The 14,304-nt window shown below is 41.4% G+C and overlaps 1 protein-coding gene across 1 annotated transcript in view; it reads left to right on the plus strand.

Moving 5' to 3' along the window:
* Positions 1 to 14,304, plus strand: part of RFX8 (regulatory factor X8) — a 32,286-nt gene that overhangs the window by 15,024 nt on the left and 2,958 nt on the right. Inside the window, 8 exon segments of the mRNA XM_086481792.1 lie at positions 982 to 1,114; positions 1,200 to 1,277; positions 1,800 to 1,913; positions 2,556 to 2,706; positions 4,140 to 4,198; positions 8,410 to 8,566; positions 10,139 to 10,233; positions 13,381 to 13,495. Of these exon segments, the coding sequence (XP_086337918.1) occupies positions 982 to 1,114; positions 1,200 to 1,277; positions 1,800 to 1,913; positions 2,556 to 2,706; positions 4,140 to 4,198; positions 8,410 to 8,566; positions 10,139 to 10,233; positions 13,381 to 13,495 (902 nt within the window).

Here is a 14,304-nt window from a genome sequence, read left to right on the forward strand (position 1 = left end):
GTCTATCAGTGTGTTTAATTAGAACTGCTATATAATATGTTCTCATGAAATACAGTTAACCCATCATCTTCTTCAATATAATCTTTGTCTGCATAATCCCACTAAATGCTTACTTTCCCCACTCCTATTTCACCTGGTAGCTAAATATTTTTGTTGTCTTAATGTCTGCTCAAATAACTTTATCTGTGCTGAGAGCGGAAATTGTGGCTGACAGCCCAGGTTTTGAATATTAGGGGAGTTAGTGGGGCACAACCTTCCTTGCCTGAGGCCCACAGTAACAGACCCTCATGCTACTGAGCCAGTGTCTTTTCAACGCACACGGAGTTTATTGGCACGATAAGTATTTAAATACTAGGAAATTATTGAGAAAAAAAGAGCGCAACCGCTGCTCAGCAAAAAGGGCAGATGCGAAGGTAACCTGTGGCAATTCTCCCACAAGTGTGCTGTCATGAGGTGGCTTGACACTGGGGTTGTTGGAAGTCAGCCAGCAGAGCATGACCAACAAACTTACGTGGACCAAAATGAAGAAAAAAGGAGAGACTGGATGTCTGTCTTATTTTTACGGAGCACTCGGGTGCGGTAATGAGTGCTCTGAAGTGGATGTAATGACAGCTGATGAGAAATGTGCTGTCACCCTGACAGCAGAGCCTACTATCTGCAGCCTTATTTAGAAGGTTACAACTGTGACATGAGTGCTATAGAAAATGTATGTGGAAGATATGTATAGCATTAAATATTCACTGGTTTTGAAAAGAAATTCATGTACTGTTTAGGATTTAAATATTTAGTCAGCCATTCTTGTTTCTTTCATCCACTCCTACTTTCTAAAAAAAAAGGACAAGCATTCCTCTGAAGAAATACATCTTATAAAAAAATCATGTTATACAATTTCAAGAAAGTACTTAATACCTTTAACAGAACTGACAAGATAATTGTGATCTTTTTTTTTATTGTTCAAAATAAATTCTGATGCATTGGGAGCAAGAATTTGCACAGTTCTCCACCTGTCATTTATCTGAAGACTGAACAAAAGACATGTCAGTTCCCTTGGCCTGGATTCAGCAGTTTCTATCTTTCGGAGCAAGAGCTAAGGAAGAAATACCCCTATGAAATGGTATGTTGAAGTATTTGGTTAGCAAGCAAGTTAGCTCTTTGTCTGTGTGATCTTTTTCTACCCTCTTTCTGGTTGCCTTCTCCAGGTTGTACTGCTTGCCAATGAGTACTACAGCCATTGTCAAGATATTTTACTCATGGTGAGAAAGAATGAGCTTGACAAGGTATGCCTTTGCTTTAATAACACTCATTCTGATGACAGCAAACAACTCTAAGGACAAAATTGTGTCTGTGTAGCTTACTTACTCGATGGTTTGCTCTAAGGTAGGTGATAAATTATAGACAAAAGGAGCACTCAGTCAAATTATTTGGGAATTCTTAAATAGCACAGGATACTCCAAGAATCTGAGTTTGTAGACATATCCTGAGCACTCCTGGCACATCAACAAGGTCTGAGCCCAGCGCAAAACACAAGGCCATGGACACATTTCTTTCATTGTATCTGCATATCCTTAGCACAATAATCTGTTTCTCTCCTCTTTCTTACGCTGCATTGAGAGGTTCAGCTTGTTGCCCCAGGATGCTTCCACTTACGCTGGAGCCCAGCCAGGATGGGGCCATGCAAAGAGCCCAGCTCCACGGTCATTCTTTTGCATCTGTGCTTATGTGTGTCGTTTTACTGAATTACGCTTCACATTTCACCACTGTAAAATCGGTGAAAATTCACAAAGGACTTTGGGTGACAGGTGGAAGACTGTATCATGTCATTCTGGAGGTCTCTGCAGCCTGAAAGAAAAGCACTGATGTCCTTGCCAGATGTATGCCAGCTGTTCAAAAGCTATGATAGGCAGCTATTCAAGGTAATGTAGACACACTTATTTGTCGTAGTTATGTTGTTATGTGTTTGTGTCTTTTCAGTAGTTCTATCTGAGGTGAAAGTCCAGCTATTTCTTGTGTGCTGTACAATGGAATTTTCGTTTGTACCTCAAGTCTGTTCTTTGGGGTTTTTTTGGATTTTTTTAAGTAGCCAGTGGAATTTGAGATAACTTCCTTTTTTCTGCTATATATTCCTTTGAAAGTCCCTAATATCAATGGAGTATGCTCTTATAAATGTGGTCTGTGGTTCTGGCATGAGGTTACGTGACTGAAATTTCGACTTGATAACTGTTTACCAAATTCTGAGAGTTACTTTTCCTTTGAGACGACTACTGCATTTCTCTGTGACATTCCACATAGAAATATGCAGTTTCCTGATCAAAATAATTTTCACCTTATTTACAGCAGGTCGTTAAGTAGTGTCTACAAATGAATTCAGGAAATTACATTTGTTGTTAGGATCTTTTTTCTTCTGCTAATAAATGTAGCTTAGCTATTGCTTAATTTGAAGAAAAAAATGCAGTTCTTTATATTTTTATTTAAACTATTGATACAATTCGGTTTTACGCTGCTGTAAATCTCTGTAGTACACCAATCATGTGCAGCTCCATGAATTTGTATTCTAGGAAATGGAGAACATCCTATTTTATGATTTCCTGGAGGAAGTGCCTGTGCAACACATGAAGTCAATCAGAATGTTCAGTAAAAATGTTGGACATTGGCTGCTTAAGGCTTTGGAAGAATTTCCATTACCACTCCAAACATCCAAATGTAAAGGTATGTTTGAGTAATAGAGAGATTTTCATAAAATAACCTTTGTTTAAACTGCAGAGAAGATTGTGTTACAAGACTCTTACAGAAATTATTTTTTAAAATTTTTTAGCTGATGTAACTCTGATAGCAGTGAGGACTAGAGTTAGTTGGGATACAGTTAAAAATAAATAGTCTTAGATAATGTGAGAGCAAATTTAAGCCAAAATTATTCCCAATTCATAGTAAATTAAAATGTACTTGAATCTTTTTAAAGAACTGTCTCTTGCCATGATCATTTTGGCTGTGTATGTCCCTGAATAATATGCAGTCTGTCCTCTGAAATTCAGGTATTGTTCAGCCTCTTTACCTTGCAAGTGCTTTTATGCAGATGAATTAATTAATGGTTATAGCGCAGTTCAATATAAAGGGAAACCCAGCCATAGTCCCATAGGAAACTATGACTCTGTCGTTAGAGGAGAATTTGAAAAAGTCTGTACTATACAAAGGTGTGTGCATATGTGTGTGTTTGTAAATATGTACCTATATACATACATATATTTATATATAATGCTGAAGATTCTGATTAAAGCATAATATTGCTTAGTCACTCATTGAGTGAAGACCAACTCCTCAGTGGCAAAGCAAGGCTCCCATGTAGACAAAAGATTGTATTAGCATTCATATGCTCAAGGAAGACTTGCAGAAAGTCTTAATTCTGGCATTTCTTGCATTTGAATGCTTGACAGAGCAAACTTAGTAATGTGTATTTAACATGTGTATGCATGGAAGTATATGTAATTAATCAGCTGCGACCCTTTGTATATACGTCCTGGTCCTTCTGGTTTCTACAAATTTCAGAGAAACAGGAATTTTCATTGAAAACAATTGCCTGTCTACAGAAGTTTGTAAGTTGCTTTATACTCAATTTTCCTGCAACTAAGAGTCAGTTATTTTATATTTTATTCCTAAAAATTATATTCTTGGACCATGCTTGTCATAATTACACTACATTATAAACAGGAGAAAATAGAACCAAAGAAACCAACTCCTGTTAACAGGGCTGTAGAATTATAGGTGCATAAAGGAGTAAATGTAAACCCTCTGAACAAAATATAGGAAGTTTAGAATTAACGTAGCTTTCATTCACCTTGAACAACCATACATGTAAAAGAATATGCCTTGATTAAGAAGTATCTAATGTAAAAAATATTTGAAGTATTTTTCCTGAAAGAGGAAGGAAGAGTGGTGACCTGGGCAGCTGCTGCTTGCAAGCTTTAAACTGTGAGGGTCCCCAGCCCAGCCCACAATGCTGGCTCAGTGCCCTCGCTGTGCCCTCTGTTAGCCTCCGTATCTCCCCTAGGGATCTACTTTCTAACCTAAAAGATCTATCTTCACTAACGTCTTTTAGATTGTAAAATATTAATGATATGAAACGTCTGCCTCTTCTTCTTTAACAGAAGTTACAGTGTTTATAAAAAGACTCAGGAGAAAGACAGACCTTTCTAACATGGCCAAGGTATGTTCTAGAATCCATGAAATAAAAAAGCTGGGCATCTCACTCTCTCAAGCAGTTTGGACTATTTATGAGATGCTCCATTGTAGGACAACAGCAGCAGCAGCACAGGTGTTCTTAGCTGTACACTCACCATGGTCCAAATCATACTCACCCTCCCATCTGTCTCTTCCCACACCGTAAGTATGCTGAGAGGGCCTTTTCCTCCCTCTGGATTCTGTGAAAGCCTCTGAGATATGGTCAATTGTTCCCCCATGGAGAGGAGACCACAACAGCTGGAAGGGTCAGATGGCAGTTTCCAGTATCCTCACCCAGCCATGCCAAAGCCAACTGGAGTTATTCTAAAATTGGTTTTATGCAGCGTCCTGACCTCTCTCTCTGACAAGTGCTGCATCAGCTTGCACAAGGAAAATCACTAATATGCCAGCTGCAGTGAAGCTGCATGGTTGAGGATCAGGCCGTGAAGTCTTTAAGGGCACAAGATCCTCAATTTTTTCATGGATCCCAGGGATCAGCTGGAAAAATCTCCATCGTCTGATGGGACGGTGCTGGAAGAAGCATTGCAGAGAAGCATCCCCTGAACTTTCCTCCTCACTCGGATTGGCTTTTTTTCATTGGGAAGAGAGAGATAAAATCTCTTTAACAATGAATATCTCTGCCTGCTTTTTGGTCCACAGTAACATTCTTCTCAGCCACAGTGACAAACGAGGTGTATCCTGGAGCTTCATTTTTAACCTTTTGAACACTGTGAAGTAAATTGTTTCATTTGGTTCTGCACTATTATGACAGGCTGTACCCTCCCTGGAGCAGTACTTCTATTGGTGTGGCCATGAATGCTTCCAAAACCTTGGGTTTTGAAGGCGGTCTGGGCCACAGATAGGTCACAAATGGGAAAGAAAGCATAAGAGAACAGATGGTATATCCTCTCCTCTCCATCAAACAGCAAATACAAGATTGTCCCAACATGCTGCCTGGCTTAAATCACTACATTGTGTCGCCACAATAAAGGGGATGAAGGAAGGGAACTGCTGCTTCGTGAACTTCGTGGTGGTGTTACATTCTTCCTTAATAAACATAGCCTCTCTTTATGGGAAAACTCATCACCAGTAACACACAAAAGACACACCTCACTTTAAAAAACTTTTAAAATATCATAATAATGCACAAACATGCGTAGGTGTGCTAACACAGGCAAAGGGTTGACTTCTGTGAGGTGCTGAGCACTCGCAGTTCCCATTTACTGCAGCAGCCCTTGGAGAGACTAAATACTTGAAAAGGTCAGCTTTATGTGCTTCTAAACAGTGCTTCTTATGCATCGAGGATGTGATCCAGCACGACTGCAAGTGCCGGCTATTCCTGGTCATTTGCATTTGATTTGCATACTCAGGCTTTACATTATCCTTGTGCTCGAGCCATGATGTCAAGGGGCTGGTTGTAGCTTTTTGATTCTTCCCTGCTTATTCCTACCGTGCAGAAAACCTGCAGAGAGTCAACATTGAATTTATACCCTCCAGATTTGGGGCAAGAGAATTGCAGCCTAGTTGGGGGGAAATCTCTAGTGGCAGCCTCTGGCTGCTCTACATCCCCTTTATGCTGTTTAACTGGCACAAAGTGAACCTCGCAGACCCAAGAATCGGGGCCAGATCTATGCTTACAGCTGAGCGCACTCGGCGCCTGGTTCTTGTTCATGCTAACAAGCTTTTGGCACTGTTCTCACAAGTAAATGACATTTGCACCTCCTCTAGAGCCTCTTTAAAATACAAGGGAAGGGCAAAGGATTTCCAGTGTATCTGATGATTAGTCCCACTGGCAATTTTAAAACAATGGTTTCAATAAGTGCAATTATGTAAGTCTTGTAAATGAGCATTCCCATAGTCTTTCAGTGGTCACATAGCCTTTATTACAACTTCTGTTCCAGATCTTGCCAAAGCCATGTATACTGGGCTCCAGCGAAACAGGGTAGGAAACAGATACCAGCTAAATGTTCTCCTGCAAATGCATCCCCCTGTCCATTGCACACCAGAAGATGGTTAGCTGAACATCACAGGTGTTTAAAATTTTCAGCTTGTGAGAAACACACAGATGCTTCATGGAGAGGTGGGCATCCCTCAGAAAGTATCACTGAGTGTTTCACTCAGTCAGACCCAATCCTAGGCCTGTGTGGACTCATATCCCATTTCCCCTGGCAGCCCTCATTAGATGCTCATGTGAAGTGGGTATGAGCGGAGCAAGTGATACCTCACTCCTCCTTCATTGTACTCTCCTGGCTTCCAGCAATCTGAGATGAAGGTTATATCCACATCTTGGGTTTTAGTAGCTTGATTTTGGCATCCTCAACACCTTGTGGTAGTGAGTTCCAGGGTTTGATTCTTTGTTGTGGGAAAAAATGCTTTTATGATTTTAAAATTTCTACTCTTCTTCATGAAATTCTGCCTGCAAACCTCCGTCCCATCCTTCCTCAGTTATTTGTATTCGAAGCTGAAGTTTATCTCATCTTCTCACATAGAAGTCATTTGATATTTCTAATCATCCTTCTCAGTTTTCTCTGTCTAAAATGCACCTGGAATTTCAGCTAGAGACTGATGGTCAAAGCAGGTGAGAGTGCTCCTAATGAGAAGTACTACAGAGCTGCGCAGCTGCAGCCTCTGAACAGTGTAACCACACCATCCCTTGTAGAGTACTTTGCAATAATTTAGCCACCTGGTGAGAAAAGAGGAACAATTTTGTCAGGGTCAGCATTCAAAAGAAAAAAAAGTTACTTTCCCATCATGTGTAGATAAAGCAGGCTGACAGCTGCTACTACCTGGACACGCAGAACTAATTAGAGCATAAAAAGGTGCAAATTCCGTGCGAGAAAGGAATGTGAATATGATGCTCATCGTTTCCTGGGGCTGATTCCTGCCTCTGGTAAGCTGTATTTAAGTGTTGTTGGAGCTGGCTCTCAGGCATTTAGATAATTATATTTAGCATAGTGGAGTGCAATGGCTAAAGGAACCAGCCTAAAACACTGGGGCATGGAGTCGGGTGCTCGCAGCATAACGAAGATACTGCCCCAGTAGTTCCCAGCGTTCAGGTCCTGTGTTCTTGTTGCAAGCAGCAGCTCTTCTTCTGGCACTGGAAACTCCAAGTAAAATAAGAAAAAAAAAGGCTTAGTCTTTAACTTAGCTGAAAGGTATTACCGAGTGAGAATCACAGTGCTTTTGGTGTTTTAGTAAAGCTAGCAGAGCGATGAAAAAGAAAAATCGCCGGGTTCGGAATTATGTTTGCAAACAAATGGGCAGCTGCATTCACTGCTGTGTGTGGGGTCACAGTAAGCACCTGGTGAATGGGATGTGTTTACGAAAGTATTTATGAATCCTGAAGTTCTTCTGGTTTTTATAAAGATTATTTTTCCTCTGGAAGGCCAAACTGGACATGGATTATTCATAGAAAAGCCCAAAAGTCAACAAAGGCTTTAGGACCTTACTGATTTCAGTATGGAAGTAAGAGGCTTACGGATTAACAAATTTTAAGGGATTCCTTTTTAATTTCCCTCACTGTTTTCATTATTTCATCAAGAATCTGAAGCAATACTGTTTGATATTAGTAATTAAATTTTTTAAAAAAGTGAAGAGATGAGGATAAAATGGTAGGCTGAAAATTGTTTGCAGTATCTATGTGAGTAATATTTCTGGGGACAAATGTGAAGCCAGATTCACTCACAAATGATGCATAGGCAGATAAATGGGATAAAATGCCAACTAATATTAGTTTAACTAATACCGTATTTCTTATGTTATTCTTACTTTCTCGAAGGTTTGGGCAACTTGAGAAAGCTTGCCTTTGAATTTAATTGAAACATGTACTATGGACAGGTAATGCCGAGGAAAAGTCAGCCCTGATACACCATTCCAAGTTTTAGACAAAATACCATTATTTGGTGTAACTATAATATCTCTAGGCAAAACCAATTGCCCAGGCAATTGGCCGAATACTGCAGGCATGTTAGCCTTGTCTGCTCCATCACAGACAACAACACAGAGTGTCATTGAGAAGATATCTCCCAGAACAAAAACCTCTTGAAGACAACTTAAGATTCATCTCCTTTGATTTTTTTCTTTCCCCCAGTTTGGAGACTGGTTATATAAAGTCTAGTATTGAATAAGGGGAGCTTTTTGACTGAGTTAAGGGCTTGAGAAAATGAAAGGCATTAACTGTTTTCTTACTCTCTTTAGACAATGAGAACAGTCTTGAACTGCAACAGCAAAGTCACTGTTCTGCGGTCAGACTTGCATGCTGTCATCAATCAGGGATTTCTGGATGTGCCTGGAATCCTCTTTCAAATGAAGTTTAGGAATCTGGAGGAGCTGCAGAATGCCATAGAACTCAAATGTAATATTTTTTTGCTGTATTTTGTCTATCCACTTAAGCCCTTGCTTGCCATTGTTAAAGCTCCAGCATTTCCTCTTGTTTATTCATGGCATCTGCCCTAATGGGAAATACAGCCTTGCTTGTAACCCGAAGTACTGGAAAACAGCCAATAAAACTGAGAATGGAGCATGTAATACCATCCTTTTAACTTTAAAGGTTAAGAATGAAAGGCTTTTCGTTCTGACTCTTCCTTAAAGCTTTCTATGGCAGCAGGAGGGGGGGTTGTGTTATTAAATGATGCATCATCTAGAAGAAGGTTGACAAAGAGGGATATTCGGGGGGCTTTTACCATTTTCTTTGACAAAAAATAAGTTTCTAAGAGTTGCATTTCACGTTTTCCTCTGTTATTAATCAAAGTACACAAAACAATTTCTTATGGCCAGATTTTAAGATATTGTATGCTGAACCGGATGAGTTCTACTGGCATTTCAGCTTTCACGTCCTTTGGGTATATTGCGGCCTGCGGGATCGATGTGCTGCTGTAAACAATAAAATAAACAGTTTGTATGCAGCAATGACATAATGCATTTGCCAGCTTAATGAAAAGGGATGGGAACATAACAGCAAGTTAATTTTTTAGATTAATGGGCTGCCATTTAAATTATTAGCAAGAGATGGGCGAGGTGGACTTGGCTGTGCACAGAACTGATGGGGGGAAACCTCAGCTCTTTGCTCCTGGCCAGCTACCTACTCACTCACTGACAAGGGATGCACCACAGCCTTTCCATGACTGCTTTCTGCAGGAATAACAATTTGCCTTCTTCAAGAGCTATCAGGAGAACCGTTTAAATAAAACATACATACATCTTAAAACCACTGCACAGAATGCTCTTATTACATTTGCTCATTATATTAATGACAGTCTTAGTCTTTCCAAGGTGGATTTATTGTATTCTCTGTTTTCATTTCATTTTTCAAACTGTTATTTATAATAAGCAAGGTTTCATAGACCCTATCCATATGCCTTCTTGAAGGAAGATGTCTCAGTTAGAGGGGTATAAATTCAGAGAGGTGCAATAGTGTTATACTGACTGGCACTGGGTGATAGGTTCCAATCTTTTGGGTAAAACAGCTGTACTGATATGTGGAAATATTATATATATTTCTGTTAGTCTATAGAATATTCTGCATTTTCTGTTATTGTTTTAAAACTGTCTTCTCCCTCTGAACAAATAGACCAGTATTTTTTTTCTCAACCACCTAAAATTTCAGATAAGTAAGTTGGTATTGCATGTGATCAAATTCCAGCTTTCACATTGGAAGTGTTTATTCTTGCCACCTTTGCCGTGACAACTAGGCCAGTGCAGATACTGTGGAAATGGACATAAATGTGAATTCTGGCTGATTTCAAAGTAGGGTACCACTCCTCACTAAAGGAATAGTGTAATTATACTAATCAAAATGCTATAAACAGATGTCTTAATATATTTTAAGCTAAAGATAAAACAACAAAAAAAAGGTGAAAAACTGCATAAACAAACCAAAAAGGAATCCAATCACTTCAAGTAACGATCTCCCTTCTATATTTCACAGGTCTGAACGACTTAATCTCTTCACTGGCAATTTCCACAGATATTCGGGTCCTCCTGAACTGTGTGTCCTCAAATCTTGAGACTTTTGTCATTCAGGTATAAAATTAATTTAATAATTTCGGAAAAGAAAGAGTGATCACCTCATTTATCCTGCTGCATGATGACCATCACTAGTCTGCAGGAGCTACATTATACAGTAGCAACCTGACCAGACTGCAGATTTGCATAAATACAATTTATGCATGCTGCAGAAAAAGGGGGAATTAATTGGCATACAAAAACTCCATCTGTGCAAACAACTACAAGCATATTTCTGTGCATATATCCACTCGGGCAGTTTCAGTATCTGCTCTCATTTCACAGAATCACAGAATGGTAGGAGTTGGAAGGGATCTTTGGAGATCATCTGGTCCAACTCCCCTGCTAAAGCAGGTTAGCCTAGAGCAGGTTGCACAGGAAGGCGTCCAGGCAGGTTTTGAGTCTCCAGAGAAGGAGACTCCACAACCTCCCTGGGCAGCCTGCTCCAGTGCTCTGCCACCCTCAGAGTGAAGAAGCTTTTCCTCATGTTGAGAAGGAAATTTCTGTGCTCCAGTCTGTGCCTGTTGCCCCTTGTCCTGTCACTGGGCACCACTGAGAAGAGCCTGGCCCCATCCTCTTGACACCCGCCCTTTAGATATTTATAAGTGTTGATAAGGTCCCCTCTCAGTCTTCTCTTCTCCAGGCTAAAGAGCCCCAGGTCTCTCAGCCTTTCCTCATAAGAGAGATGCTCCAGCCCCCTAATCATCTTTGTAGCCCTCCACTTGACTCTCTCCAGTAGCGCCCTGTCTCTCTTGAACTGGGGGGCCCAGGACTGGACACAGCACTCCAGATGTGACCTCACCAGGGCAGAGCAGAGGGGAGGAGAACCTCCCTTGACCTGCTGGCCACACTCTTCTTAATGCACCCCAGGATGCTGTTGGCCCTCTTGGCTACAAGGGCACATTGCTGGCTCATGGTCATCCCATTATCCACCAAAACTCCCAGGTCCCTCTCTGCAGAGCTGCTCTCAAGCAGGTCAAACACCAACCTGTACTGGTGTATGGGGTTATTCCTCCTCAGGTGCAGGACGCTGTTAAACCTCATATAGTTCCTCTCCGCCCAGCTCTCCAGCCTGTACAGATCTCACTGAATGGCAGCACAGCCTTCTGCTGTCATCTGCCACTCCTCCCAGCTTCGTATCATCAGCAAATTTGCTGAGGATACACTCTGCCCCTTCGTCTAGGTCATTGATGAATATATTGAATACGACAGGCCCTAGTACTGACCCCTGGGGAACACCGTTAGTCACAGGCCTCCAGCTGGATTCAGCATCCCTGATCACAACCCTCTGAGCTCTGTCCTTCAGCTAGTTCTCAACCCACCTCACTGTCCACTCATCTATCCCACACTTCCTGAGCTTCCCTATGAGGATGCGGTGGAAGACAGCGTCAAAGGCCTTGCTAAGGTCAAGGTAGACCACATCCACTGCCCTCCCCTCATCCACCCAGCCAGTCTTTTTATCATAGAAGGCTATCAGGTTGGTCAAGTATGATTTCCCCTTAATGCTTACTACTCCTGATAATCTTCTTTTCCTCCATGTGCTTGTAGATAGCAGCCAGAATGAGCTGTTCCATCACCTTCCCAGGAATGGAGGCGAGGCTGACTGGCCGGTAGTTTCCTGGGTGCTCCTTCTTGCCTTTCTTGAAGACTGGAGTTACATTGGCTTTCCTCCAGTCCTCGGGCACCTCTCCTGTCCCCCATGACCTTTCAAAGACAATGGAGAGCGGCTTTGCAATGGCATCTGCCAGCTCCCTCAACACTCATGGGTGCATCCCATCAGGGCCCATGGATTTGTGAATGTCTAGTTTACCTGAAAGATCCCTAACCCAATCCTCCTTGACCAAGGGGCAGTTCTCCTTTCTTCTGACTTCTTCCCCTACTGCCAGAGGCAGGGATTCCTGAGGTCCAGCTTTAGTAGTAAAGACTGAGGAAAAGGCGTCATTCAACAACTCAGCCTTCACCATATCCTCTGTCACCACGGTACCCGCCTCATTCAGCAATGGACCCACAGTTTCCCTGGTCTTTCTTTTACTACCAATGTATTTGAACAAGCCCTTCTTGTTTTCAACATCTTTGGCTAGATTCGATTCCAAGTGGGCCTTAGCTTTCCTCGTTGCATCCCTACATTCTCTGGCAGAGATTCTGTGTTTCTATATTCCTCCCAACTGTCTAGCCCCTTTTTCCACCTGTTGTAAACTTCTTTCTTCCCTTTGAGTTTTTCCAGAAGCTTCATGTGTTTCATAGACACATAACAGTCCCTAATAAACGAAAATTCAGAAGAAAAATGTTAGTAAAAATGAAGAGAACACTTGATGATTCCTGAAATTGTTGATTCAAGAAACTGTTGACTTTTAGCAGGTGGTAGGACAGGTAGACAATGTACTGCATTCTAGTACAATGTCTTTAGCTCTTGTGAAAGATTCAAGTATGATCATTCTCGCATATGCACCTTTCCATAGGTTACCAACTCTACCGTCCCTGTTCCATCACTGATTCAGTGTTAGTGGTAGCTTGATGGTACTGCTGCGGTTCGTTGCCAGACCAATTAACTTGGGTCTGGGCAGTGGTTAAAGTTTGTTGTTTTTTTTTTTCTCTTTCTGAAGAAGGGTAAATTATACTTCTTTATCTTGATTACTTCCTAATTTTTAATTTTTTTTTAAATTAAGAATAGTACTTTGCAGGTCCGTGGTGCTCTCATCTCATAGAACCCTCAGCTACCTCATGGGATGGTATAGAGAAGATGCAGCAGGACTTTTCCTGGGGGCTCACAGTTATAGGGCATAAAGCAATAGACCCAAGTTGCAGCAAAGAAAATTTCCAATAGATAAAAACAAAAAAAAAATTACCATGAGAGTAGTTAAGCGTAGGAAGAGGTTACCTGGAAAGGCTGTAGAATCTCCATCCTAGAAGTATTCAGTACCTGGCTGGACAAGGCCTGAACTAAGCTGGCCATGCTTCGGTCAAGAAGTTGGATTAGATGATGTCCAAAGATCCTTTTCAACCTAAGTTATTTTAGGATTCTAACAAAAACCCTGCTCATTCCACCTTTGTATGCAGTTTGTACAGGGAGATAGTCTGCAACATAATAGATAACCTGTTCAATAAAAGAGTAAGGAAATCTTTTAACCAACTTTATCATAACGCAATTTTTTTCTCGATCTGCAGCCAAGCAGGAGTAAAGAGGAGTTTAGAAAACTGGCATCGGATTTCCAGTTGAAATGGAACTTCCTACTGACCAGAATAAGCGAGGCTATGACCCTCAAATACACTAACGGTTTTGGTAAGTAGGGTCTTTGTGACTCATTGATATGCCCTGCTGTGTCTTGAGGTGGCAGAGGCACCAGATCATTTTAACTGACGTAAATTCATGATGCAATCAATAGGGGCATCGCTTCTTCCTACTCTCTTCCTTGCATCAAGCATCACCATTCGCCTGGTGACATAGCTAGCCAGGTCAGGGAAATGAAACGGTTAGTTTTCAACCAGATTTGTTTTCTGTTCCAAACTCTAGGATGAGCAGAAGGGAGGAAAGTAGGAGCATGCAGCTGGAGATGGTGGGAAGGGCAGGACTCCCTCTTTCAAGAGAAGCCATCATTTGTATGGGGAAATATGGGGAACAGCTGCCTGAAGTGTGAGCCTCTGCTGTCCCTCCCTACAAGAATCATAGAATAATTGAATCATTTTGGTTGGAAAAGACCTTTAAGATCATCAGGTCCAACCATTATCCTAACACTACCAAGCCCAGCACTAAACCATGTCCCTAAGCACCACATCTACGTCTTTTGAACACCTCCAGGGACGGTGGCTCCACTACCTCCCTGGGAAGCCTGTTCCAATGTCTACCACTTTTTCCATAAAGAAATTTTTCCTAATATCCAATCTAAATCTCCACTGGAGCAACTTGAGGCCATTACCTCTTGTCCTGTCATTAGTTACTTGGGAGAAGAGACTCTCTGTTTTATGGCTCTGAGCTGTCAAGCATCAAATCCATCCCACACCAGTGCAAGGCAAGAGAAGCAAAGGGACTGTGCAGTCACTTTCACTCAAAGTGGCTTGAAGTGGTACAACCACATCTTGAATCAGTTCAGA

Source organism: Leptosomus discolor, chromosome 1 (assembly GCF_034619465.1).
Source record: "Leptosomus discolor isolate bLepDis1 chromosome 1, bLepDis1.hap2, whole genome shotgun sequence".
Taxonomy (NCBI): Eukaryota; Metazoa; Chordata; class Aves; order Leptosomiformes; family Leptosomidae; genus Leptosomus; species Leptosomus discolor.